The sequence below is a fragment of the Mesoplodon densirostris genome, chromosome 6, assembly GCF_025265405.1.
Source record: "Mesoplodon densirostris isolate mMesDen1 chromosome 6, mMesDen1 primary haplotype, whole genome shotgun sequence".
NCBI classification, from domain to species: domain Eukaryota; kingdom Metazoa; phylum Chordata; class Mammalia; order Artiodactyla; family Ziphiidae; genus Mesoplodon; species Mesoplodon densirostris.
In genome coordinates this window covers 10646336-10674335 of record NC_082666.1, presented here as the reverse complement: position 1 = coordinate 10674335, position 28000 = coordinate 10646336, and the positions used below count along the sequence as shown (strand labels likewise).

At 53.5% G+C, this 28000-nt stretch overlaps 1 protein-coding gene across 1 annotated transcript; it reads left to right on the top strand.

The window, feature by feature from the left end:
• The first annotated feature begins 22 nt into the window (after positions 1-22).
• On the top strand, positions 23-26453 carry OLFML2A (olfactomedin like 2A). The gene is made up of 8 exons (XM_060100861.1): positions 23-227; positions 8352-8615; positions 13229-13336; positions 15470-15679; positions 17481-17727; positions 19862-20092; positions 21161-21346; positions 22347-26453. The coding sequence occupies exons 1-8, from the start codon at positions 108-110 to the stop codon at positions 22949-22951; spliced, it is 1971 nt and encodes a 656-aa protein (XP_059956844.1). The 5' UTR covers positions 23-107; the 3' UTR covers positions 22952-26453.
• The last annotated feature ends 1547 nt before the right edge of the window (positions 26454-28000 follow it).

Genomic DNA, 28000 nt, shown 5'->3' with positions numbered 1-28000 from the left:
CGGGGCGCGCGGGACGGGTAGAGCTGGCGGCGGCGCCCGGCTAGCAGTGCGGCCCGCGCTTCCCGGACTCCGCGCCCACTGTCCGTGCCCGCCTTGCCCGTCCCGCCATGGCCGCAGCCACCCTCCCGCCCCGGTCTCGGCCCGGGCCTGGACCCCGGCCGCTGCCTCTGCTCCTGTTGCCTCTGCTGCTGCTGCTGCGTGCCAGCCCGGTGCGCGCTGACAGTAAGGTACGTGCGGCCCTCCGACCAGGTCGCAGCTCGACGTGTAGCCTGGCGCGAGGGGGCGCTGTGGCTGGGGGTGCCGGCTAAGCATGGTTTCTGGGCCAGGAACAGAGGACCCAGAGAGGGGAGTCTTAACAGGGAGACCGCAGGGGCAGGGACCCCGGGAGAGGAGCACGTGGGGGAAGAAGGGCTGGAGACAGATGGCAAGGGTGCTTGGGACCCCGAGCCTCTGGAAGGGGCGCCGGACACAGTCCAGTGCGGGGAGGAGGTCAGTACTGAAACCCCGGGCCAGGGAAAAGGGGCGCTGGGAGCTTAAAGGCGGCCCAAACAGGGAGATGCAGTCCCCAGCCTAGGGAGGGGATTCCCGGGAGCGCTGGGCAGGGGCAGCCTGGAGATCTGGCTCAAAGTTTCCATGGGAGGCTGACCCACGTGGGGACAGACCCCTGGGTAACTGCTACCTAGCGACTCCTAGGTTTGCAGCAGGCCCTGGGCCAAGGCTTTCAGGCCATACGGGGGACCCAATGAACCCAGCTGGGCTGGCCACTCTCCTGACCTCTGGTGTTCCTGCCAGAGATCTGATGCACCCTCCAGGAGACACGGTGTCTCCTGAAGTGACTGAGCTGTTCTCAGTTATGGTTGAAAGGATCTGCTCTGGTGTCAGGTAGACCTGGGTTCAAATCCCGCCTCCGTCCCTCAGCTAGGTGACCTTGGCCCTTTATGACCTCTAGATTAGTGAGATCCGGCCTGGATAATGCTTAGCACCACTCTGGCACCTAGTGGGTGTCCAATAAATGATACTGTGATTTTGAAATCTTACCACAGAGACCCCAAAAGGGGGTGTGATCCAGAATGTAGAGAGGAGAAGCACTTAGAGTCAGTCAGAGCAGGGACCTCTTGAGCATGTTCTAGAAATGACCCGGTGAGGGCTGGGTTGGGACTGGGGGGCAAGTGAGAGGCAGGAGGGAGGTACTGCAGAGCATGAGAGTAAGAGTGACTTCTCTTGATGTCTCTTCAGCCTCTTTCCTGGGTAGGAGGTGAGGCTGCCCTGTCCACAGGCAGGTAAAGGGCAGAGGTCACTAGCCACATGGTAAGTATATGAGCAGTGGGCACTGGCAGACCTTCGGCCTGAAGATTCAGCTCAGGGTGTGCAAACAAGTGAGCTGCAGTCCTAACCATGTGCTCCAAAGACAAGGAGGGAATGAGTATCGTTCCCATTTTACAGATGGGGAAATTAGGATGTATAGAAAGGCAGCTAGCTTGTGGATCAAAAAACCTAGGTTCTGGCCCTTTGTTGTTTTTTGTCTGTGTGACCTTGGGCAAGTCACTGACTGTTTCTGGACCTCAGTTCCCCCCTCTGAAAAACATTGTCTCCCCAACTTCCTTTCCGTATAGGGCCTTCTAGGATTCCCTGACCTGGCTCAGGTAGGGGAACAAGTGAGCAAAAAACCCCAGATAACCTGGTCAGCACTCTGCCACCTCTCCTCTCTCTGGCTGGGAGGAATATTTGGTCTTGGGCATCCTCTGAGCCATGCAGAGGGCTGTAGAGCTTGTGGGGGAGGGCTCGCATTCAAAGAAAAGCAAAGACAAAGACAAAGAAAACCCAACACCCTGTTTATGTAGTGAGTCAGCCAAACACTTGCTAGGTTGGGGGTGTGTGTGTGTGTTTATTTGTCCCAGGGCAAGCTGGGGCTGGTGGGGTGGGGAGGCACATCCTAGAGTTTGGAGGATGAAGCAGCTGGGGGACTCAGCACAGCCCTCCGCCAGACACCTCCCACCCCACACCACTCAGCCAGCTGGGAAAAATAAAAATCAAGTGATGGGTGAATTTACTCTGCATTCCTCAGCACAGCCGGACTCCTGCTGGCTCTGTAGAGAGAGCTGTTTTCATTATCACCCTCCCTCCCCCAACAATCCTCCTTCCTCTTCAAGCCTGTCCTATTTTCTGAGGGTGAGGGGAGAGCCCTTTGGAAGGCCAGTCTGGGACTTGAAATCTACCTAGGGCCCTAAAGGGTTAAGTTGGCCCCTCCTCAGACTTCCTGCTCCTGGGCGGTCCAGCCTCACCTTCTGCCCAGTACTTTCAGGGGTACAGGGGCAGCTCGACCCCAGTTCTCACCAAGGAACTCTGTGGTCTTGGCCAGCTCCTCACTCACTCAGTGTGTTTTAATTTTGTGTTTATAATAAGGTCTCTCCTAAGCAGCACTTGGGGTTTCCATCTAAGGAAGTGCTTTGCCCAACTTGGGAGTGGGAGAAGGAGTTCACAGCTTCCCTGGCATATCTGAGGGGCTGCCCAGTGTGAAGGTTAGGATGGACAGACAGGTAACCACATGAAACCCAGGCAAAGCACCAGAGACCTCTGGGAACCTGCTTTTTGCTGCGTGTCCTAGGAATGTGGCTAAGAATTCCCCGTCTCTACCTCAGTTTCCCCATCTGTGAAAGGGCTGCTGGCACCTCATGTTCCCCATGCATCCTGGGGTGGGAAGGGGGTCTTTGGTCAGCCCTGCTGCTGATCAGAGGCCCGAGGACAGTGGGGAGGCCAAGGCCCGTGGGAGCTGGGCCAGGGGAGCAGGAGGGCTAGCACAGGCAGGCGGTGGTGTCCCAGGCTGGATCACATGTTCCCGGCCAGGCCGGTCCCGGAGGCTTAGGTGTTGCTGCCCCTCCACTCAGGGAGTTGCTGCCTGTGGGTGTAATCGGAAACAGGCTCCAGAGCAGGCAAGGGCTGCACAGTGATGGAGTCCTCCTTCTGCGCACAAAGAGTGTGGGACCCAGTGAGGCCCCGCGGCGTCTCTCTGCAGGGAAGGTCTTGCTCCATCTCTCCCATTGGCTGGGGCACAGGAAGAGCATCCTGGGTGCCAAGCCCCCTGCCCAGGATTTACATTCAGGATCTCACACAACACTCTAAGACTTCAGTGCTCCCTCCCCGTTTGACAGACTTGAACACTGAAGCTCAAAAGAGTCAGGTTGGGGCTGCTGAAAAATCCAAGATAGGGAACTTGGGGAGTTTGGAGATTCCTGGGACTCCAGGATTCTCAGCCTTTAGTGGGCATCCAAATACCCGGGGAGCCTGAGAGAGTCTGAGTGAAGGGATGTGGAGTAAGGACAGGGCATCTGCATTTTCCAAGTCATTCCACCCCAGGTAATTCTGAGGCACATCCCTAGTTGAGAACTCATGGAGGTTTGTGGAGCAAGAGAATAACAGATCAACAAAAAGGAGCTTTGGGAAGGTTAATCCAGCAGAGAGGAGGCTCCTGTATGCCCAGGTAGCAGTTGATGCAACCTGAGCTCAGGATGCGGCCGGGGAGTAGAGACCAAGAGATTGAGATGGGAGATATTTAGAATGAAGCATCCATCAGAAGAACGTGACCGATGGGTTCCAGAGTAAGAAGGAGGCTCAGAGACCTGGGTTGGGCAGGAAGGTAGGTAGACACGGGTTTGGGAGAAGATGCTGGGCCCAGTTTTGGATGGATTAAGTTTGGGGTACCTTTGGGGTGTATCCAGAGGGAGGTGTCCAGCTGACCATGGGCTCTAGGGGAGGTCTTTCCCTGCAGGAGGACATGGAAACTGCCTCTCAGTGAATCTGGGCTGGCCATGAGAGAATAGTGAAGATTCAACCTCAAGGTGATACAATTTGAAACTGTTCTGTTTCTAGAACATTTTATCGGTTGAACCCCCTCTTCCCCATTCTGGCCAGATTTATCCATCTCCCTTCAGAAATATCAAGTACACCTTCTTGCCATCTTATTGTGGGATTTCCTTGCAAATTGCTAGGGAACATTTTAAGCACAAGCCACCCACACTTCCGGGGGCTTTGGCAGCTGTGTGTGCTGAGCAAGCCTGCAGGGAGGGATGGGGGGCTGAGGCAGCCACTCCAGCCCTCAGGCCAAGGGCAAGGTGGGTCAGGCCCAGTGGGAGCCCCATTTCCCCTGCCCCACCAAGGCCTGATCCAGGGCCAACATCGCTATCCCAGCTCAGTTGCTGGTGGAGAAGCCCTTGCCTGGTGATTATTGGTGGTCATAGAAGGAAGAGCATGTGAACTAAATTTTGGAGTCAGCCTGTGCTGTGTGACCCTAGGCAAGCCCCTCATCTTCTCTGATGCTCAGATTTCTCCTCTCCAAGATGGGGTTGTGGTGAGAGCAAAGAGGTAGAAAATGATGTACAAACGTGAGGGAGGGTTATTGGGAGCAACTTCAGTAGCAAGTAGACAACAGTTGTTCTATGCCAGGCACTTTGCATGCATTGACTCATTTTAGCCTCAGGACAAGCTTATGAGGAAAGGACTGTTATCCTCCCCATTTTACAGAGGAGGAAGCTGAGGCTCAGAGGGTCAAGGTCATGTGGGGAGGACACGTGGGAGCTGGGATTTGAGCCCAGGCCTGGCTCCTTTCCATGGTGCTCCGCCTCCAGTCAAGCGGCACAGGACATAGTAACCACAGGAGGTAGGGGCCTGCCTGGGCTCCTGGCAGCCGGGGCTGAGCAGAGGCCCTCTTCTGACTCCATTCCTGACTCCTGGCCTGTGTCAGGGCCTTGGCCGCCCCCATCAGGACGTAGCACTTCATCTGAGGAGGGGGGGAATGTTGCGGTCTGATGTGGAGGCCGCTGCTGTGGGGATGGGCGTTGGATTATGGGCGAGTCCTGAGGAAGAGGCCTCTCTGGCCTGGCCACACAGAACACACCCACATCCCCTCACTGGGCTCTTACCCCAACCTGGGGGAGTGGGTGGGGGGTGGCTAGGGGTTCCAGCAGAGCCGGGAAGGGGGCCCAGAAATCTCAAAGAGAAGGCAGGCTTACGGTAGTAGCAGCGATCTAAAGAATATACAGCATCCGATCCTGGCTGTCTGCGTTCACAGGTGGGGAGAATTGCCCAGCAGGGCCCAGGGCACACTTCGCCCACAGACAACCCAGGACAAAGCTTCCACCCGTAGCCACCTCCTTCCCCACACTCATCCTCCAGGGGACAGCAAGTCTACCCACCCTGGGCTCTGATCCCCTTGAACTAGTCATTTGATGGCTCCAGGGCTATTTCCTCATCTGGAGGACACTGCTAAGAATATCTACCAATGCACCCACGTGGAGAAACAAAGGGAAAAGCAAGCCCCTGTCAGGATTCTTGGTGGTAATAATAACAACTACAACATGTTCCTGGTATTCCGTCTCTCAGTTCTCACACAGTCCTTTGCTGGGTATGCACTAGCAGTACCCTCATTTTACAGATGAGGAAACTGAGGCACAGAGAAGTTAAGTAATCTACCCAAGAGCACACAGCTGTAGGTGGCCCATGGCTGTGTTCCTAACCACTGCCCCACACTTCCCCAGCACTCAGGGAGTTCTCAGTAAATGTCTCCTCCCTGGGCTCTGCACCCCAGGCTTGCTTCCTCCACCCACTGTCTGTCCACAAAGCAGCCTGAGTGAGTATCCCATGATGCAGATCTGACCCTGGCTCTCTCCTACTTAAAACCCTTCATGAATCCCCAGTGTTTTCAGGAATAAGTCCAGATCCTCAGCCAACTTTCAGGGCCCTCCACGCGCGGGCTCTACCACCCCCAGCCTTAGCTCCTGCCACCCAGGCTCTCTGCAGGCACCAGCCAGAGTCAACCTCCTCCAAGCCTCCAAAGTGCCAGGCCCTTGCTTGTCTTTGCATATATGACTTGCTCTCCCTGTAGTGCTCTACTCGTGCTTAGAGATGTCCCCTGGGGTGCCCCCCTCTGAGCAGTCTTCATGGGTGTCTTTTTCTGTGATCTCAGAGCTCACTACATCAGCTTCTCTCATGGTTGAGAAGGTCAAGGATGTACCTCTATTTCTTCTGCACCTCCAGCTATCACCCAGAGTCTGGCTGAAGCCAGGGGTTCAAACAGGTGTCTGAGGGCTCAGAGCAGAAATGGAGTGCCTGCTGCCCTTCCCCAGAGGGCCCTGGGACACTCATGGGGGCCGGGCTTGGCAGAAAGCCCAAGGGAGCCTTGAACTCACCTGGGTCCTGGTGGCTTCAGTGAGAGCTTAGTAGCCATGAGGCTTGCGGTGTTGGTTTGTCGATTGAGCCATAAATAGCTGTGTCCTGAGAGCCTGGAAGCCCAGGATGGGCTGGCTGAACCAGCTAGGGCAGTGGCTGGCTGGGGCTCCGAGAGCCTGGCTGGTGTGTGACGGCAAGGTAGGCTGGAGGCGGTGACTGGGCCTGGCACCTACTGCTGATCTCACCAAGCTGACTCTTGCAGGCACAAAGTCCTGCTGCCCCAGGGACCAGTGACCACACTTAGACACTGGGTATGTGGCCTCCCAGGGTGGGATTGAAGGAAAAGGGGGGAGGGAAGGGAAACCACTAAATGGAAGTCATGTATCTCATTTGAGCCTCACTATGAGGAGGCCGGGTATGGAGAGTCATCCATTTTACCGCTGAGGGAATGAGGCTCAGAGAGGTTATGTAACCTGTTTAAGGTCACACAGGATATGGGGAAACAGATTTGTAGGAGAAGCAGCATAAACCAGTGATTTCTATCTGGAGGCAGATATCCACAGCTGGATGTTCCCAGGTGAAGCTGTGTGAACTTGTGACTTCACCTCTCTAAGCCTCTGCTTCTTTAGCTGTAGTAATAATGGCTCACACTTAAGACACACTCACTATTGCTTAGACTCTGTTCTTTACCTATATGAACTCTTTTCATCCTCACGACAACTCCGTGAGACAGGAGCCCATTTTACAAATGAGGAAACAGAGGCACAGAAAAATTGGGTTGCCCACAATCTCACAGTTACTGGTCTAGGCTCCAGATACCATGCTCTTAGCCCTGTGCTCTAGAGTGTCTGTAAAATACGGGCTTGTTTATCCAACAGATATTTCCAGGGCTCCTACTATCAGCCAAGCGGGCACTGTTCTGGGGATACAGGAGGGAACTAGACACAAGTTCCTGCCTCTGAAGGTGCCTTCAGTAGAGTAGGGGAGACAAAAAATAAGAAAACACAGATATGATATTTCAGATGGTAGTACGTGCAATAAAGAAAAGCAAAGCCACTAGATAAGGGGACAGAGAGAAATGGGAGGTGTGTGGTCAGGGAAGGCTTCTCGGAGGAGGTAATGTGTAAGTTAATGTGAGGGAATGAACTCGGGGAATATCAGAGGGATAGGGGTTTCAGGATGAGGGTACCGAATCCGAAAAGGCCCCTGAGGCTGGAGTGGAGTGAAGGGAAGAGCGGCAAAAGGAGGGCCTCGAGGGAGGCTGTCAGCTCACATAGGCCTCGAAGGCCAGGCTAAGGACTTCGGAGGTAACGATACCCCCCATGCACAGATATGACTAAAGAGTGTAATGCACCTGAAACCTGGGATGTAGTAAGTGCTCCGTAAAAGGTCTCCATTCATATTTTTTTACTATTGTGGCAAAATACACATAACATAAAATTTACCACTTTAACCATTTGGAAGTGTACAACTCAGTGGCATTTACGTAGTACATTCATAATGCTGTGCAACCATCACCACTACCTAGATCCAGAACATTTTCATCACTCCAAAAGGAAACCGTGTACCCATTGAGCAAACACTCTCCATTTGTTCCTCTCTCTACATCCTGGGAACCACTAATCTGCTTTTTCTCTCTATGGATTGCCTATTCTGGATATTAATGTAAGTGGCTCTTTCATTTAGTATAATATTTTTCAAGGTTCATCCATGTTGTAGCATGTATCAGTACTTCATTCCTTTTTATGGCTGAATCATATTCCATTGTGGGGCTATACCACACCTTGTTTATCCATGGATCAGTTGATGGACATTTGGGTTGTTTCTACCTTGTGGTTATTGTGGATGGTGCTGCTGTGAACATTCCTGTACAAGCCCTTGCTTTAACACCTGTTTTCAATTCTTTAGGTATATACCCAGGGGAGTAGAATTATTGGGTCACATGGTAATTCCATGTTTAACTTATTGAGAAACAGCCAAACTGTTTGTCGCAGCGGCCATTACTCTTCTCATTGTTGTTATTATTATAAGGCTTCCATTTCCTTGTAAGGACATTTGTTTCCTTCTCAGCCCACTCTAATGCTGCCCCCAAAGGCCAGGGGGCCCGGATCCTGCTACCTGTCCCTCCCTCTCCTTCTCTCCCCCTCCCTCCAGCGCTGGCCTTCGGCTCACCGGGGCCCCTCTTGCAGGTGTTCGGCGACGTGGACCAGGTGCGCATGACCTCGGAGGGCTCAGACTGCCGCTGCAAGTGCATCATGCGGCCGCTGAGCAAGGACGCGTGCAGCCGGGTGCGCAGCGGGCGGGCGCGAGTGGAGGACTTCTACACAGTGGAGACTGTGAGCTCCGGCACCGACTGCCGCTGCTCCTGCACCGCGCCGCCCTCCTCGCTCAACCCCTGCGAGAACGAGTGGAAGATGGAGAAACTCAAGAAACAGGCACCCGAGCTCCTCAAGGTAGACTTTCTGGAGTAAAGGCCGGGATGGGACCCCACTCCTGCGTGAATACCTAGCATAGGCTGGCGCCGGCTGTCCCTCCAAGGAAAAGGCCACACGTTCTAAGGCAGGGGTCCCATTTCACAGGTGAGGAAACAGAGGCTCCCTGAGAGGAAACCAATTCCTGCCTAAGGCCATTCGGCCAGCCAGTGATGGAGGCAGCATCCTCGGCTGGCTTACCTGGATGGACCCCTTTGCCACCTAGTAGCATCTATCCCAGTGTCCTGTGTTTTACCCAAACCAGGTCATCTGGCAGCACCTCCATGTAGTATTTTGTGGCATTTGATTGTTTTCTATGTAATAACGTTTCCCATATTCACGTACCGCCTTCGTGCCAGACGTTGTGCTGAGCTCTTTTCTTTTTTTTTACCATTATTTCTCTAAATTCTTAAACCGTTTTCTGAAGTATGGGATCTTTGTCCTCATTTTAGAGGCAAGAAAAACTGAGGCTTGGAGAAGTTAGGTAACTGGCCCAAGCTCTCACATAATGACATGCAGCCGCAAGTCTCTACCATATTTTTATGTAAATTTTGTGCTTATAATCCCCTCCCCCCACCCCTCCCCCCACCCCTCCCCCCACCATAGGAAGATTAGAAAGAGGCACCACCTCTAGGTGACACAGCCCTGTGCCGGGCCCACCACCAGGACCCATGGCTTGGATAGGCATGTACAGGGAGATCACAGTCCCCCATCCAGCCTGGCACCTTCGTGCCATTCACGCCATGCGCAACTCCCTGCTTGGCGGGCCTGGTGGGGCTGGGATGTGAACTCGGGGCCTGCTGTGTCCAAAGCATGTGTCCTAAGTCACCCTGCTCTCCTGTCTTCCTTTCTGTAATAGCCAGATAATTTGGTGGCTTTTGAGAGGATCCTTTTCTTTTATAATTTCTTCCAAACATGTGTCTGTTTTGCCCTTTTCGTGTCAAGAACTGTGAAGTTGACTGAGATGTTACCCTACTTGTAAGCTAACAAGTTAGCCTGCTAGCTTCATGGACGCTGGCAATAGACACGAGCCAGAGACAAAGGAATTTATTACTCACAGTCGGAGTGTCTCCACTTTCTTGCACTGGTTCTCCCACTCACTTCCCACAGGGTGATGCAGTGAGGGCCAGATAACACCTGCACACACAGTGGGATGTTTTCCAAGAGAGGAGCCCCAACTTAGAGAATCCAGATCTCTTATAATGAGCACCAAACACACCTTCCCTGCTCCAGAGGGAAACACTCTCCGGATGCGCCAAGGCTGTTCACTCTGCAACAAGATGGCCTGGAACAAGGACAGTCAGTGCCTCTGCAGGCAAGACATGCAGAAAAGCAAGAGGCCTGGGAAGAACTGTCTCCCAACATTTGGCTAAAAATCATTTTCTTTAAATTTAACTTTAGCTTTATTTTTGTAACTACTGGATGGATACCAAAACTCTCGAAGTTGGGGGTGGCGGTTGAATTTTTGGCCAAGTGGCCTCTTGACAACTTGGCAGTTCCTGGACCACACTGTCTCCCAAACCCAGTAGGGCCCTGCAGACTCCAGGCACTGAAGCCATAGGCCAGTCTTCAGTTACAGGGACAAAACCAACTTTTGCTCAAATCCACTTCTCAACAACTGAATTGTAAGCATACTTGACATGAGGATAGACAAAACCTTTTCCTAAATGCTGGCTAATTTAATCCTTGCTACAGCCCTTTGGAGAGGGAACTTATGTTCCCAGCTTTACTTGGGGGAGGAATCTGAGGCCCAGAGAGGAACTGTGACTTGCCTAACATAACACAGCAAGAAATATGAATCCAGGAATTCTCTGCTGTGTCCCCTTGCCCAGTAGAGAGGCCACTGGGCAGTTCTCTCAGCCGGGAGCTGTCCCTTCAGTGCACAGCAGCCATGGGGGGTTTTATTCAGCCTTATAGGACTGGAGTGGGGCAGTGGTGGATTAACCCAGCAGGAGGGGTCGCAGGAGGAACACAGGGAAGATCCTCCTTGATACTGTAGAAGTATGAGTGAGTACCCGACAGGTACCCAGTGAGCCCCAAGAGGAGAAGTGGACACAGGCAGTAGGAGACAGAGCTGAGGCCCCTCTCATTTGGCTAGGCTCCCCCTCCCTCAGTGGGCAGCCCCCGCCAGGAGAGGAGGTTAGGGGAAGCCACTGTGGAGGGGAACAGGGCAACCCACCCTATACCTGCCCCTTGTCTCTACCCCAACCTTCCCCTCAAGCTAAGAACTGCAGCTGTGATGTAGCCTTAGTTGCATGGCTCTGAGGAGGAAGAATGGGATTCTAGATCCCCTTTCTTGGGGGCGTGTCTCTCACCTCTTCACTCCCTTTCCTTTTGGACCTGAATTCAGCATGGCCCCACCCAGTAACTGCCTAGTAATCAGGAATGGCAGTGCGGTCAGTGCTGGGCCAATGGACGTCCCAGGGACTGTGGGAACCCAGAGGAGGAGGTAACATTACAGCTGGGCTTTGAGGGATGTGTAGGAGTCCCTCGAGCAGAGCAGAAATAAGAACATTCTGGGTGAGAGTAAGTGGAGTGGGTGTGACCCAGGGTGCCTCCCTGCCCTCTCTGCCCCAGCCCCACTAGCCGCCTGTCAGTTCCACACTGTACTTCTCAAACTATATGTGGTGAAAGACCAGTTTTTAAAACAATCTGTCAAGAACTGGGAATTCCTTGGCGATCCAGTGGTTAGGACTTGGCGCTCTCATTCCCAGGGGCCCAGGTTTGATCCCTGAAAAGGGAACTAAAATCCTGCAAGCCACGTGGCTCGGCCAAAAATAAAATCTGTCAAGAACCAACACTCTTGTAAAATACTGTAAAAATGAATTGTTAGAAAAATGAATTGGAGTAGAAACAGACACGCAAAATACAAGTCCAGTGTTGTATTATTAGAGTCCACAGATATAAAATTTCTCTGTCAAATGGCTCTGAAAGTTTATAAAAGCCTACGCTCGCTTTTTGTAATTATTTTATCACAGACTGGTAACGAGCAGCTTGGACTTGCGCTGGTCCACAGACTACATTTTGAGTTGCTCGGCTCAAACACACCATGTGTCTTCACACCTCCAGCTCTTTGCACGAGCTGTTCCCTTTGCCTGGAATGTCCTTCTCCGACCATCGTTGTCTGATTTGTGCTCCTCCTTCAGAGCTCAGTTCAAACAAAACTTCCTGCTGGCAGACTTTACTAAACCACACACACTCCCAGAGAAGGTCAGTGCCCCATCGATAATGACCTGGGCCCCTGTGTGTGTTCCCACCTGCATTCCCTGATCCAGGCACCTCCGTGTTAACTCTGCACTCCTGGACAGCCTGTAAAGGACCATGAAGGCTCGTGTCTGTATTGTCATCACTGTCCTTAATGCCTGGCCCAGAGTGAACATTTGCTGAGGCCGAAGAAGGTGGCAGGGGCAAATCAAGAAGGGCTTGAATGCCAGGGTCAGGAGACAAGTAGTCACACCTGGGCAGTGGGGAGCCACAGCAAGTAATCTAGCAGGGGAGAGACCCATGGTCAAAGCTGTGCTTTGGGAAGCCAGTTTTGGTGGCCATGAAGGCAGCAGAAGTGAAGCTAGGAGGTCCCATTTAGCCGCCTGGAATAGTAATCATCATTGCTGGTATTCCTGAAGGCCTTGCTGTGTGCCCATTCTGAGCTGAGCCCTATCCAGATGGTACTGCTCCGCTCCACAACCCTGCTGCCCATTTCACAGAGAAGGAAGCTGAGGCCCAGGAGAGTCTCCGTGCATGGTTCTTAAACTGAACTCCACAGAGCCCTGGGGTACCATGCAACCCGTCGGAGTCTGAACAAGGTTGTAGGGGAGCGGAGAAGACTTGAGGCCCTACCCCTGCTTCCACCAGAGCCCCCCACCCCACCCCCTTTTTCTGTTTTAGAGATCAAAGTCTATTCAGAGAAGAACTCTCTGGCTTAAAACAGCTTGAACACCCCTGGGAGAGTGGGAGTAAAACTGTGTTGGAAACAGCTGGCCAAGGCCAGACAGGAGCACCAGCATGCTCAGGCCCTGAGAATGCATACAGGGGGTGGGCTGGAGGAACCACCCACTAGAAGCAAGGGAAAGCTGATTTCCCAACCGGCTCCTCGTGCCAAGGTTTCCCTGACACTCTCGCTGGCATCTTGACCACTCTAGCCAGGATGCTGGGCTACTAGATGCCCACACCAATCAGGCATTGCCTACAGGCTGCCCCAGGAGGACACAGACTCCCAGGCACTTTGCTGGGCAAAGTGGCTCTTTGAAAACAGTCACAGATGCAGACTGTTAAAAGGGAGGCACATGGAAGCCAAGGCTGGGCACAAGAAACAGAAGCAGGGATCCAGGGGATGTGGATGGAGCTCCCCCAGTGTCCACTACACACCTCATGGGGTTGTTCAGGATTAAGTGAAATGGCTCATTCAAGCCCCTATACAGTGTCTGCCATATGGAAGTGCTCAAAATAGCTTTTCTTGTGATTATGAGCAGGCTGGGTCTAGTCAAGCAGACCACTCTGAGGCTCGGGGGTTCACGCTCTGGTGGGGCTCCTTTTGCACCCTCTGTGCCTGGCTGCGTGCTGTGCCTTTTCCCTAACCCTCACCCTTCCCCGGGCAGCTGCAGTCCATGGTGGATCTCCTGGAGGGCACCTTGTACAGCATGGACCTGATGAAGGTGCACGCCTACGTCCACAAGGTGGCTTCCCAGATGAACACGCTGGAAGAGGTAAGGGCAGGGCTCAAAACAGAGGCCAGGCTGGTGCAGTGCTGGCGGCCAAGGGCAGTGTCCGAAGGGGCCTAGGCAATTCTGTCTGGACCCTGGTGGCTGTTAGAAGCTGGACTCCTGCAGGGAGCTGGGAGAAGGAGATGCAGGCCACAGGGTCCAGCCTTTGAGGAAGAGGTCTGACTGGGCCTCAAGGGCCTGTAGGAAGCTGGAAGGCTGGGTGGAGAAACTGAGGCACCTGCTGGTTGTATGAAAGAGGTGCAGAGGGGGCTGAAACTTGCAGTCGCCCTCAGTTCACCAAGACAAGGGCCCATATATTGCACAAGTCTGGGGCAACCATTCACATGAAACACCAGCATTGTGCAGGACTGGCCAAACCCACGGGGGCCAGGCTCGAGGTAGCATGGCTGTTCAAGGACCCACCTACCGTGGAGGCAGAGGTGCTAAGTGTCTTCTCCTGGTCAGGGTAAATGTGCTGGAGGGCTGGGCGGGCGGCTGATACTGCCCCCTGAGGACAGGGACAGAGTTGAGTGAGCATGGAGGTTCAGGCTGCAGGTTTGAGGTTTGCATCTCTGCTGGCACAGCCTGGCCTCCGCCTGTTTCCTGCATCCGGTCCCTGCTGGGCTGCTGGGAGCCTGGGGATATGCAGCTGCCAGGAGGGGCGTGAAGGCTTCCTTTCCCAGCTTCCTTTCCACAGGGAGGGGGGCACCTGGGCATCCTGTGCCCCACGAGGGGAGATTAACCCCTTACTCACCCCAAAGTTGGGGTCACGGTGGCTTTAATTATTCAGAAAGTGTTTGGTGAGTACCTGTTATATGCCAGACCCATGCCAGCACGGGAGAATGCTAACAGTTGTTGAATTTCTACTGTGCACCAGTATTTCCTGTGCATCTAGTACATGCCAGGCTCTCCTGTTTTTGGTTCTACAGTGAGCCTCCTTTGACCTCTCCTCTGGTAATCTTAGGAAATATTAACTCACTTCACGCAACTATGAGCCAGACAATCTGGAGGGTATGTCTGCAGAGCCTGGAACAAACCAGAAATGATTTCTGCAGCCACAAGGAAATGATTTTTAAATTATCTTCTGTTTTGCATTATCTGTGCTTTGCTTCTGTTCACTAAGTGATAGCTATGAAAAAAAAAAAAAAAGAAAAAGAAAAAGGTTTTGCCAACACTGGGAGGAGGCGGAGAGAACAGCCTCACTGAGGAGGAGATGGCTCCCTCTGCCTAAGGGAAAAACATCGCAGGAGGTCAGGCGACAATCTGGGGTCCCAGCTTCCTTCTGCTTTCTTCCCTTACACCAGTGGTTCTCAACCGGGGGTGATTTTGCTCCCCAGGGGGCAGCTGGCACTATCTGGAGGCATTTCTGGTTGTCACAATTTGGGGGAGGTGGGTGGCAGATGCTATCGGTCCTAGCAGGCAGAGGCCAGGGATGCTGCTAAACATCCTACAGTGCACAGGACAGCCCTACAGCACCCAAATGTCAGCAGTGCTGAGGTTGAGAAACCTGCCTTACACAGTGTGCCTTCTGTCCACCCTGTGATCCAGGTGGGAGTGGGGCTAGGGGCTGCTAAAGCCAGGCAGAGTCCCCAGCAGTAGGGAGACAATGAGGCAGGGCAGGAGAACAAGAGGAAGAGTAAAGGTGGGGCTTGTGCGGTGGGAGGAGCCAAGCCTGCCCAGGAGAGAAGTCGGAGGCCTGGAGACTAGGAAGGGATCAGAGACCATAGCAAAACCCCACAGAGTTCCGGTGTTTGAGTATTTTATAAAAAAAGAGGTATTTATGTATTACTTGCGAAATTAAAAGGTAATTTTAAAGTAGCAAAAGATTGGTAGCAACTTAAAAGGTGGATCCGTAAGGGACTGGCTAAATACATTTTGGCCCATCCACACAGGGGCAAACTAAAAGGTATGGGGAGCGCTATATACACAGATATGCAAGAGTTCCCAAAATAGGCTCAAGGGAGAAAGCGAAGTGCCAAGGAAAGGAAAGCAGGGAGGAAGGGAGGGAACGCCCCACCCGTTCCCCCAGGCCCTGCTCAGGAGACTGGGCAGCAAAGCCTGATGGCAGAAGCTGGGGTGTCCCCCGGGGCTGGGGACAGTCGGAGGCTGGAAAGGTCTTGGGTCCCGCCCCCACAGAGCATCAAGACCAACCTGAGCCGGGAGAACGAGGTGGTGAGGGAGAGCATGCGCCACTTCAGGGAGCAGCTGAGCCACTACGAGAACCACTCGGCCATCCTGATGGGCGTCAGGAAGGAGCTCTCCAGCCTGGGCCTCCAGCTGCTGCAGAAGGACGCGGCCGCGGCGCCCGCCGCTGCCCCGGCCCCCAGGCCTGGCAGTAAGGCTCAGGTGAGCCCAGGGCTCTTGTGGCGGGCCAGAAGGTGGGTGGGCTGGGAGCTCAGTGTGCCAGGACCTCGGCCCTGAGGGCCAGCTGGGTGGGGCTTCGGGGCCGCGGGATGGGCCGAGGGCTGGCACAGCGGGGGAGTCCGTGGCAGGGCGGGGGCAGGGGCTGCCTGCTGCTCAGTGAGCTGTCAACACAGGTGAACTGGGGGCAGACGTGGGGCTCCAGCCCAGGGACACGGTTGTAGAGATGACCCTCCCTGCCTGGTCCTGGGGAACCAGGTCGGCTGCGGCAAAACCATTTCTAACCTCCCCTGCTGCGGCTGGGCCCCTGGCTGGGTCAGGCCTGCTCATGGGTAGGTGGGCAATGCCTCGGGGACCCCAGCCAACTAATACCACTTCATCCAACCCATCCTGGGGTGGAGAACTCCTGCAGCCAACACCCAGCCTTCCATATTCAAACTCAGCACACAAAGTGAGCAAAGGCCTTCACCAGGCTGAGCCACCCGACACACAACACACCTTCGGGCAGATTTGAAAAAGGCCCTCCTGTAGGCAGACATGCTGCAGAAAAGGCTTTCCCACAGGCCAGATAAATTAAAAGGAGGAGCCCCCTTTGGGTGGATAAATTGTACAAAGGCTCCTTCCTGTGACAGACACATACCAGGGTGTGTGACTTGGCAAATGGAGTACAGACTAGACTTCAGTCCCATTCGTGCCCCTTTGACCACTGCCACGTGCAGGATACAGCCCACCACTCCCACAGCGGCCCTGTGTGTTGGTGAGTGGAGGAAAAAGGGAGCTGACTTCTTCGCAGACATTATCTCAGTTAATCTCATAGCCACCTGCGAGGAGGGATGCTCGTTGCCAGTTTGGCAGATGAAGAAACACGGAGCGGGGTCACTCAGAGAAGGTGGCTGTGTTGGAACCCGGGCCTGCCTGACAGCCGAGACCATGCTCTTCCTCTGCACCCCTCAGCCTCCGTGCTGACATTTTGACAATGGGGCTATTTGTGTCTGCAGCAGGGACCACCTAGGTGCTGATAAAGCAGGGAGGAAGCCTAGTGCCTTGACCCAGAGCTGGCTTCCTGCTCATTCGTGTGCCAATTCCACAGTAAGAATGAATCCTGTTTGGGCGGTGGCACAGAAGGCCTAGATCCTGTACTTACTGTATCTCCTAGATATCCTGCCTGACCATGGGTGATGTCACAGGCCCTAGGTTCTTGTGCCAAGCCAGCATCAGAGGCATTTAAAAGGAAGCAAAAATAACAAAATTCACAAAATGTTAGAAACAGCATGCCCTAAGGTCAATGCCCTGGTGACCAACCATCCCAGTTTGCCCAGGACTGAAGGGTTGCCTAGGATACAGGACTTTCAGTGCTAACACTGGGAAAGTTCCATCACACTGTAATGAATTGGTCACCCTGACTTGGGGCCTGAGAACCTCTCCCTGCCCACACACAAAGACCAATGAGTGAGAGAGACAGGGATGGGAAGCTGACCTCCCCGGGGAGCAGACCGCTGTAGTCTACCCCCAGGGGGGAGTGTACAGGAGTTGGGAAGTAGAACAGGAATCTCACCTATCAGGCTGGGCTTCAAGCCTGCAGGGGAGCTAGAGAGCTGAGTGGGGAAACTGAGGCACACCCCAGTCATGGATGTAACTATGGGAGGAAAGCTGTGACTTCATGAGCGCCTGGGACACGGGGCCAGGAGCAACATGGCCATTACCAGCCCCCACATGCTGAGCCTCCGGACGCCCCGCGACATCCCTTCTACCATCCTCCAAATCTGAGACTTCCCTTCTCCCCCAGGACACAGCTGGAGGGAAAGGCAAAGACAGCAACAAATATGGCAGCATGCAGAAGAGCTTTGTAGACAAGGGCCTCCCAAAACCTCCTAAGGAGAAGCTGCTGAAAGTGGAGAAGCTGAAGAAGGAGGGCAAGGGCAGATTCCCCCAGACCACAGCCAAGCCCCGGGCCCTGGCCCAGCAGCAGGCTGTGATCCGAGGCATCACCTACTACAAGGCGGGCAGAAAGGAGATGACCGAGGCCATGGCTGGTGAGTTAGAAGAAGACTGGAACCTTGGGGAGTGGGGGCCCCTACAGGGACCCAGGGTCTTCTCGACAGTCAGACTGCCCCAGATCTCAGCTCCAAGGGTCACCTGTCGGTGCCCTTTGCTCGTCCATACAGTCGGATAATCCCCCTCCTGGGGTTGTTGGGGATGAAATGATCAAATCAACACAAAGGGCCACTCAGTTCCTCTCCAGTAGTTATAGCCGTCTCCACCCTCACTGGCCTTTTCCTTCTTCATTGAAAGATGTGCGGAAGGTTCACTACGTACGTGCTGTACCTTCTGGACTTTCTGCCTAACACGGAGCTCACAGTCTAGTGGGAAAAGCAGACCCATAACCAGGCAGCTGTCTCTGGTGGGCGGGCGAACGCAGGGACCAGACCACTTCTGGGAAGTGACCTGGGGCCTTGGAGGCACCTCCCGTCTCCAGACTGGCCTTGGGGTGTACGCCCTCTCCAGCACCTCCCACTCCTTTCCCCCCAAAGAAGAGCCCACAGACTCTTGTATCCTTCTTATAGCTCCCTGCCCGATCACAGTGAAGGACAACAAAATAGTGAACCGAGGAACAAGGGACAAAAGTTCCAAGAGTACCCAAATTTCCAGGCCACCCCCACTGGTGTGGCTTCTGGTTCTTCCTCTGAGCCCCTCCCCAGATGCCTGCTCTCCCTCCAGGGTCCTGCTGACCACCTCCTCCAGGGAGGTTCTCTGCCCAGCCCATGCCCAAGGGGCCCAGGGGTAGAACTGGGAGGGACCAGTCTCCCAAGAGCCCCCTCAATTCTTGGCCTCTCAGGGCTCAGGGGCCTCTTCTCCCAGCTCCTGGTGCCAGCTGCTGGCTCTGAGTCCTGCCAGGTCAGCCTAGCCACGGCATAGAGCCTCTGACCCCTGGCCAGGGCTCTGCCCAGGAACAGCTGCAGGCATCTGACTCTGCCAGTGAGGGCCGTGGGAACAAGCCCCTGCCCTGGCAGGCTGCCAAGGCTGGGCCCCACTGAGGCCTGCTGACCAGAGGGGGTGCCCGCGTTCCCGAGAGACTCCAGGGGCTGCTCCACAGCAGGGCCTGGCTGAACCCCCGTGCAAAGAGGAAGCCCAGCAGGGAGAGAAAAGGAAGAAGTCAGGTGATTGTCTGGAGGCAAGGGGCCTCAGTGCATCTCTGGGGGCCACACCATCATGGTGACAACAGCACCATTCCTTTGTCTCTGGCATCACAGCCTGCTGAGTCCTTTCACACATGCTGTTGCACTTGATCCAGCAGAGGAAACAAGCTCAGAGAGGTGAAGTGACAGCTTCCAGGTTTCACGGCGAGTTAGTGGGACTGGAACCCAGAGGCTGAGGAGTTTTTGTCCCCTGCTCTGTGCCACTGAATCTTTCCCTACCCAGACCCCATCCATTCCAACCCAGGAAAGCGTGGGTCAGGGAGGACCCAGAGATGGCCCCAAACCAGTCCCACGGAGCTGAAAAAGTCCTCCTATCAGCAAAGCCTGTGCCAGCAGCAGTGGAAGAAGTGGGGAGGGATGCCAAGAAAGCTGAGAGATGGGAGATAGGAGATGAACGAGGGGGCAGAGACAGAGAACTGGGGTTCAGAGGTGACGGGAAGCTGGCTGCACCCGCCCTTCCCTACCTGAAGTGGCAAATCCTGGGTGAGAGAAACTAGAGGGTGTTTCCAGGGGAGCGGACTAGGAGAAAGTCTGTAAAATGGGAGCAAGGGTTTCTGCCTTCCTGGCATTGGATCCAGGAAATGAAAGAATTGGTACAAAGGGACATTTAGGAGGGAAAGGGGTCTCACATCTGGCACCTCATATTTGCCAGGATCTGTGCAAATGTCTTGTGCACATTTTCCTCTAATCAACACAACAGCTTGACATGGTGGACCTCATGACTCATTTCACGGAAGGGGAAGCCGAGGCCCACAGAGGCAGGGGACTTGGCCAAGGCCACTCATCTGAGGGGCCTATAGCCAGTCCGCTGACCATGAAGCCTTCCCCACCTCCCACTTTTCAAGGCCTTTCACTCCTTAGGGGCCACCCGCACCTCTCCCCCATGGCCCCAGCGCTGGGACCCGGTGGGCCTGGACCCCAGGCAGCGGCAGTGCTGCTGGGATGTGAGCACAGGGTCTTCTCTCCACAGACAACGCCCTCAAGGGCACTTCCTGGCTGGAGCAGCTGCCGCCCCGGGTGGAGGGCAGGCAGCCTGAGCCCAACTCAGCAGAGCGTGACAAGACTGGGCCCAGGGCCTCTGAGGGAGTGGACTTGGCCCCTGGCACCCCTGCCTCGGATCCCACCCCCACCCCTACCCTGACTCCCATCACCAGTCCCCTGCCCACCACGCCACCTTCACGCCCAGAAGTCCCCAGCCAAGGTGAGTAAGCCTCACAGGGGTCAGCAAACTACAGCCCGTGGGCCAAACAGCCTATAGCCTGTTTTTGTACAGCCCTTGAGCTAAGAATGGTTTTTACATTTTTTAAGGGTTGTTAAAGAATATGGGACAGAAGTATGTGGTCTGGAAAGTCTAAAATGTTTGCTATCTGATCTTTACAGAAAAAGCTTGACAACGTTTACAGTGAAACAGGTAGTGTTTCCAACAAATTCTTCTTAAAACGTCACCTAGAACCCCATCATCAAATCCAGCAACTATTTTCACTTCTGTATTTCCTTTGTCTAGTCTTTGGCCCTGTTTTTATCTCCATGTTTATAGTTTTGGCTTGTGTCTTTGGTAGAAATCTTCCTCATTAAATCATCGATCAAGCCCGTCCTTCTGGAGGGCATCTTGGCTACCTGCGATAACAAGACAGAACCATTCCCTACTTTGGTCCACGTGCATTCCACTTCTAGGAATCTCTTTCCTAAAGGATCCATCAGATATGTGAACGACAGCTGCAGCTTAACTGGTTTCCTTGCAGCCTATTTCTAATGTCAGAAAACTGAAAATAATCTAAAGGTCTAACACTGAGGGGACTGGTTAAATAAATTCAAGGGCACAGCTGTCTGGCAGCCTGGTGGAACCTTGAGATCACATCATTAAAAGGCCATTTAATGATGTGAGAGATTGCTCAGTGGAAGGAAAAAACAGGATACCTAAAACTGTATATTCAGAAGAATCATGGTTTTTTTTAAGTATGTCTGCATGACTATAAATGCAGAGAAAAAAAAGGAAAGGAAGGAAATACAGCGTGTTTAAAAATTTCTTTGAATAATAGAATTTTGAATGATTTTTATTTTCTCCATTCTCCTTTTCTGAATGTTCTGTGTTTTCTACAATGATCAGACATTGCTTTGATCATGAAGAAAGAAAAAAGAAATAAATAAGGCTGCAAACAAATCCTCAGGGGGGATTTAAGTAAGACCCAGATAACGTTCCCAGGACTGTTGCTCTGGCTCAGCGTCTGTGGGTCTGTGTACCAAATGCTGCACCCCTTGCTCCCCACAGGCAGAGAGGCGAGCTGCGAGGGCACCCTCCGGGCCGTGGACCCCCCTGTGAGACACCACAGCTATGGGCGCCATGAGGGAGCCTGGATGAAGGACCCCGCTGCGAGGGATGACAAGATCTATGTCACCAACTACTACTATGGAAACAGCCTGGTGGAATTCCGCAACCTGGAAAACTTCAAGCAAGGTCAGGGACCCCTGTGATGGGCAAGGGGTAGGTGTGGGTAGCCTAGGGAGGGTCCCCCATGGAGACTTGGCCCTCCTTTGCCTTGTGGTTTCCTGTGGTCCAGACTTCCCCTGCCTGGCCTAGCTCTGAATGGTCAGCCACCCCAAGAAGAGGAGTCTGGGGGCACCCCCTATGTACTGGCCCCAGTCCAGAAGCTGGAATGCAACAGCAAACAAGATGGACCGTGGTCTTGCCCTCATGAGTGTAATTTACTGTCAAGGGTAACAATACTTAGAAATTCCACTTGTTGAGTGCTTATTATGTGCTAATCACCAGTGTGTATCTGCTCATGGTATCTTTGAGGTGGGGGTTATCACCCTGTTTTACAGATGAGCAGAGCCCCAGGCCTTCCAGGACCTTCAGGTCTGGGCAGGGAAGGGCAGAAATTTGGTTATCAGATCTGGAACATGATGAGGGGAAAGGGTCACTTAGACATGAGCTGCCCTCCAGAAGTGCACAATCTGATGTGCGTGGCAAAGGCTTCAAGAAACAATTTCAATATAGTGCTAGAGGGAGGCCTCCAGGGCTATGGGAACCCAGCCTGGAGATCAGGGAAGACTTTCCAGAGGAGGTGATGCTGGGGCATTCCCCAGGCAGATAGGATGGGAAATGGCAGTCTAGGCAGAGGGAACAGCATGGGCAAATGCCCTGAAACAAAGCACAGGGGCTGGTATCAGCCTGTGTCTAAATCCTGGCTGTGCTGTTCCACAACCAGTGACCTTGAACCCTCTGAGCCTGTTCTCTCCCCGGCAAATGGGATAATAGTACCTCCTTCATGGGACTGTCTTGATGGGATTAGATAACTGGCCCAGCTCCAGGCCCATAGCTCACTCAGTATCCTTGCTGGGCCACCCAAGAGCCCTGGTCCCTGGCCTCCCTGGTCCCTGGCCTCCCTGGTCCCTGGGGTGGGCTGGGGTTTTTTCGGGAAGCTCTGGTGTGACCTTCCGCCCTCCGCACGCAGGCCGCTGGAGTAACATGTACAAGCTGCCCTACAACTGGATCGGCACAGGCCACGTGGTGTACCAGGGCGCCTTCTACTACAACCGCGCCTTCACCAAGAACATCATCAAGTACGACCTGCGGCAGCGCTTCGTGGCCTCCTGGGCGCTGCTGCCTGACGCGGTGTACGAGGACACCACACCCTGGAAGTGGCGCGGCCACTCGGACATTGACTTCGCCGTGGACGAGAGCGGCCTGTGGGTCATCTATCCCGCTGCGGATGACCACCACGAGGCCCAGTCCGAGGTGATTGTGCTGAGCCGCCTGGACCCCGGCGACCTGTCGGTGCACCGTGAGACCACGTGGAAGACGTGGCTGCGGCGAAACTCCTACGGGAACTGCTTCCTGGTGTGTGGCATCCTGTACGCCGTGGACACCTACAACCAGCGGGAGGGCCACGTGGCCTACGCCTTCGACACGCACACGGGCACCGACGCCCGCCCGCAGCTGCCCTTCCTCAACGAGCACGCCTACACCACCCAGATCGACTACAACCCCAAGGAGCGGGTGCTCTATGCCTGGGACAATGGTCACCAGCTCACCTACACCCTCCACTTCGTGGTCTGAGCGAGACCTGGGCTCACGGGAGAGGAGTGGCCGTGGGCATGGGGGGCTCCCCACAGTGACTCCTGCAAGGGACTCCCTCCGCAAATATTTACTGGGCCCAGGCCTGGAGCTAGGTGCTAGGCAGAGGGCACAGCCGGCGTCAAGCTTCCTCAGCACGCAGTGGAGTAATAATCACTTCCACTTGCACAGCACTGCCAAGAGCTTCATGTGCACTAACCCACTTAATCCTCCTGACACCCTTGGAGGTAGAGACAGTTAAGCCTATTTAACAGGTGAGGAGACTGAGGCCTCACTTCGGATCTGGCAAGCCCATTTTACAGAGGAGACCTGACCATGCTCTACCCTAACCTCTCCCCTACCTCCAACCCTCTCCCCTCTCCCCTCATTTCTCTTGTTCTCTCAAGTCTATCTCCCTTCCCCGGGGCTACTCAAAACCAGAGACCTTTGGGACCAACACACTAGTGTTGGGTGGAGGCCCAGCTCTGCGTGCCACCCCAGGCCCCTGTTCTGACGGAGCTGTTGGTGGCCCTGGGGCTTTGGGCCCTTTGGCTAATGGGCTAATGTCCTTGTTCCATGCCTTTGGCCAGCCCCCCATCCCCACCCCACCCGCTGTCTGACCACATTCCAAACCTCCACAGTCATCCAGCCACTGAGCAGAAACCACACCCCGAGAAAAATTACCAGCCCCCATTCCAAGACCCCCCCCACCCCGTACTCATTTTTATTTTCTCTTATTCTTCATCAGTGCCGTCATTTGTTTCTGCAGCAGCAGCTGAGAAGGCTGCAGGCAGCTGCCTGCCAGCAGCCACTCTACCAGGGTGGGGAACTGGGCCAGGCCCCAAGGCTCCCTCTCCACCCAGAAGTGCTGGCTTTGGCCACATACCCAGGCTGTGGGACCTCTCCCCAGTCCCTCCCAGAGCCTTTGCGCCTGGGGTCCACCTCATCCTTTCTCTCTGGGCCTTTGAACCCACAACCTATACGCACTCAGGGATACCTCCAGGTCAGCCACGAGCAAGACCTTAGGCCTGAGGCTGGGTGGCACCAGGGTAAAACAGGTTTCTTCTTCCTTGTCAGTCCTAACCTGGCCATTTGGTGGGCTGGCCTGGGGGACCGGGGGAGGCTGAGATCTGGGCAACCAGGTCCAGAGGAGGCTTCGGACCTTCTGGGTGCAGGGAGGAGTCAGAGGTGAAAGCTGGGAGGGAAGGAGAAAGGGGGCTGTGGGTCGGACTTTTCCTGGCTTCAGGGAGAGAATGGTTCCAGGGCTGCCCCGAGCCCAGGACTTGGGGCTGAGGGTGCACAGGTGGGCTCCCCCGAGCCTCAGACCCAGCAGCCCCGGGGACAAGACCTTCAGGCCTGCCCCACATCTGCTTTGAACAGTATTTTTAGAACTGGAAGAAGTTCTCTGGTCTGACTCCCTATATCTACAAAGGAGAAATAGGCCCAGAAAGGTTTAGAGAATGGCTCAGGGCCACACGGGAACAGGACCCAGCTGATCTCCTTCCAGAAGGGCTTTGTCTTTATCCTTTATTCTCCACGCTCAGAGGCAGCTAGGCAAGAGACCACCCAGCACCCAAGTCATCCCAACACCTTTGAGGGGTATTTACTGCTGATCGCTACACAACCCCGGACCCTGCTTCTTTCATTCTGTCCCCATGCCAGCTCCCAGGTATCTGTATGTATGAACACCCAGCTGCCATGTTGGGAAATTCAGCTGCATACCCAAGAGTGTAAAGAAATGCATTTTGTGCAGAATATATTTCTTTCAGGCATTGTCAGGTGATGTTTTGTTTAAGCCGTAACTCACTCCCGAAGTAAAGGGGGATGATGACGCCCAGCCAAGCAAGGCCTGACTCAGAGTGGTGGACACGTCCAGCCTCCCCCGCCCAACTGAACTCTGAGGGCTCCACTTACAAACTCTTCAGGGGGCTGCAAGTTCCAGCGTTTTCCTTGGCCCTGGGTGTGGCTTTTAGAAGACTCTGTCTTTCGTGATATCACAGCCCAACCACGTGAGAAATGTTCAGGCTCCTCTTTCCCCATTAGTCTTAGAAAAGGGAAAGTTAGAATGGACCAGTTTTGGAAAAGGACAAGCAAAATGGTTTTCTCGGGGAGAGGATGCTGGCTGCAGCCTGTAAACATTCACTAAGCCCCTTCTGTTTTCAGGCCCTTGTATGTGGGTTATGTTGTAGGTAAAATTGTTTTCCTCATTTTACAGATAGTCAAACTGGAGCCCAGAGAGGTTAAGTGGAGGCAGGGTCAAGTGGAAAGCCAGGTTTCCAAATCGGTAATATAACCTGAGCATCAACAGTGGGCTAAGCAAGCCATGTGCATATTCTTGCATCTTCACAACAGTGGAAGGTGTGTACTCTGAGTGTGTCCATTTTACAGACGAGGAAACTGAGGTGAAGGGACTTACCCAAGCACAGCGGCTTAGCCTGTAGCACAGTCAGGTTTTCAGGGCTGGTCAGCACATGTTCTTTGCCAACTCTGTGTCACTCTAGCAGCAGCTCCAGAAATGGTGGTCGTTGCTTTTAACCAGTGTAGCCAAGCCACGAATTGCATCTACATAGGAGACCCAAGAAGGAGGTTGGGGTCAGTTTATAAAGAGCCTTGAATGCCAAACCAGAGAAAAGGAAATTCCAAGACAACTGGATTTTGTTCTATCGGTGATGGGAGGCAGGGAAGAGTTTTTGTTGTGGGATTTATTACAGTTGGTAACAGGTACTTCAAACAAAGAAGGAGAGGGCTAGCTTTTCCTACCGACCTCAGCTGTGACAGCAAAGGAAGTTGTCTCCGGTGTTTCTGAACAACATGCTACGTGAAGGGGCTTTGGCTGCCACCTTTGAGTCCTCCCAAGAGATTTCTAGACCTTAATACTTAATTTGCTCTGTCTGGGAGGCAGCCCTAAAGGTGAGACTGGGGGGTTTTCCTGGGAATGACTTGAGGGCTACTGAAAGCCCGTATGTTCTAAAGCACCTTTTCCTCCATGACAGCATTGGAAACCACTCTGGATAGGAGTTAGGGAGTACTAGGTTAGAATCCAGCTATGCTTCTGACATGCTGCACAGAGGGGACAGATGTCAACTCCCTTTTATGGCTGAAGACCTGCAGCTTAGTGAGGACAAAGGGCAGCTGAGGGCCCAAGCAGTACCCTCCTAGAGCTAGAAGTCACCTTTACATACATTATCACTAAGCCACCCAGGAACCCCAAGGTTGGCATTACTTTTCCCTATTACAGGGAGTGAACCTCAAGTTCAGAAACGTTAAGCAAGCTGCTCAGGGTCACGAATCTAACAAGTAGTAGAGTGAAGAGTTGAACCAGGTCTGTTTTTACACCAAAGCCCAAAACTAACTGTTGTTAGGAATTTTGTAACCAGTCAGGTTTTCTTCTTTGCTTTGGCTACTGGGAAGCTCAAAGTCAAATTTGAGATTATTTTTAACAATTGTACTGGGTCTCCTACTGGACTCTGGCTTCATTCTGGCTTTCTGCTTTTACCTTTACCCTGATCTCTTATTATATTGTATTTTATCTATTTTTGTAAATTGCCACAATACCTTTTTTTGCAACAAGGTGGAATATACCTAAATAAATACGTGATCAAAATCTTGATTGAAAAGTCTTGACTAAATGCTATGGTCTGCATCCTTATCATAACACAGACATTTAATAACTTTAAAACAATACTTTGTTATGAGAATCGGCCTTGTTGCTAGAAACTGATCTGGATTATGAGCCAGGGCAGAAGAATCCAACTCAGGCTGACAACCAGGCCCCTCCCAGTGAAGAGGAGAAGCAAGCCATTCCCAAAGGTATGCAGACACTACCCTGCAGCCACACCTTCAGCTGCAGAGAGAGAATCCCAGGGAGGGAGCCTTGAGCATCACTTAGTCCCAGGTTCTCAAACTTCAGTCATTCATGTACAGACCCTCTTTGTGATCTCTGTCATTTCCCTTTACCATCTTCAGTATAGTTTACTATTTCTTTTTTCAATCATTTCATTCTTTTTACTAAAATAATTCTATCTCAAAGGGAAGCTTTATAAGCTGTCAGCAAAAACGAAAACAAAAAATCTTTAAAAAAATTTTTTTAAGTAGGAATATTACAATAGTAAAAAGAAAGCCAGTGACCACAAACACAAGGTGACCAGGACGTGACACTGAGAACAAGCAGCACTGCTGCATCCCACTGGACACGTGCCTGTGAGGCCGGCCAAAGCGCTTTGTGTAAAAAGGAAGATTAGCAAATGTTCAGGGGACATAAAGGGCAAACCAGCAGCAAGTGGATATTGTCCTTGATGTAATCAGAGGGATGGGATTGGAAGGGAATAGCTTCTCCCATGTGATTTAATGGCCCTTCACATGGTGGCTTAGGTACCTCCAAGGAGTTCTCAAACCACTGATGGGTGACTTGGATTTAGACTAGCTTCCCAAACACACACACACACACACACACACACACACACACACACACACACTCATTCAGCCAGGCCTTCCCTCCCCGGCCTCCCCCACCTACAGGCCAGCCTCGGCAGAGCCCCTGCCTTGCCTGGTAGCTGGGCACTGTCCCTGTGGCCCTGGGCAATGACGAGGGCCCCAATCTCCACAGTACAGACAGGTCAGAAGCACAATGCCACACCTGCCATGGCAGAGGCTGATGGGAACATGTCCCTCTCACAACTCAGACTCCACTAGGGCTGACCCTAGTCCCAAGCAAGCCAAACATGGCTGGGTTTTAGGTAATCTGGACCATGGCCTCCCCTCTCTGACCCCTCACCAGCACCAGCCCCATCTGCTCTCCACCCCATCCTCCCAGCCTTTGCATTAGCTTTGCATCCCTCTGCCTGGTACATTGGTGCCTGCACCTGTGCATGGTTGCCTCCCTCTGGTCATTCAGGTCTCAGCTTCCCCAGGGAAACTCCTTCAATGCTGAGTCTAAAGTCGTCCCCATCGGGTTTCCCTGATGGCGCAGTGGTTAAGAATCTGCCTGCCAATGCAGGGGACACGGGTTCAAGCCCTGGTCCGGGAAGATCCCACATGCCACGGGACAACTAA

Coding starts and splice junctions, on each gene's coding strand:
- OLFML2A (XM_060100861.1), top strand. CDS start 108: ATGGCCGCAGCCACCCTCCCGCCCCGGTCTCGGCCCGGGCCTGGACCC. Junction 15,680..17,480: donor GGCCTGGCAGTAAGGCTCAG/GTGAGCCCAGGG, acceptor CTTCTCCCCCAG/GACACAGCTGGAGGGAAAGG. Junction 17,728..19,861: donor GATGACCGAGGCCATGGCTG/GTGAGTTAGAAG, acceptor TTCTCTCCACAG/ACAACGCCCTCAAGGGCACT.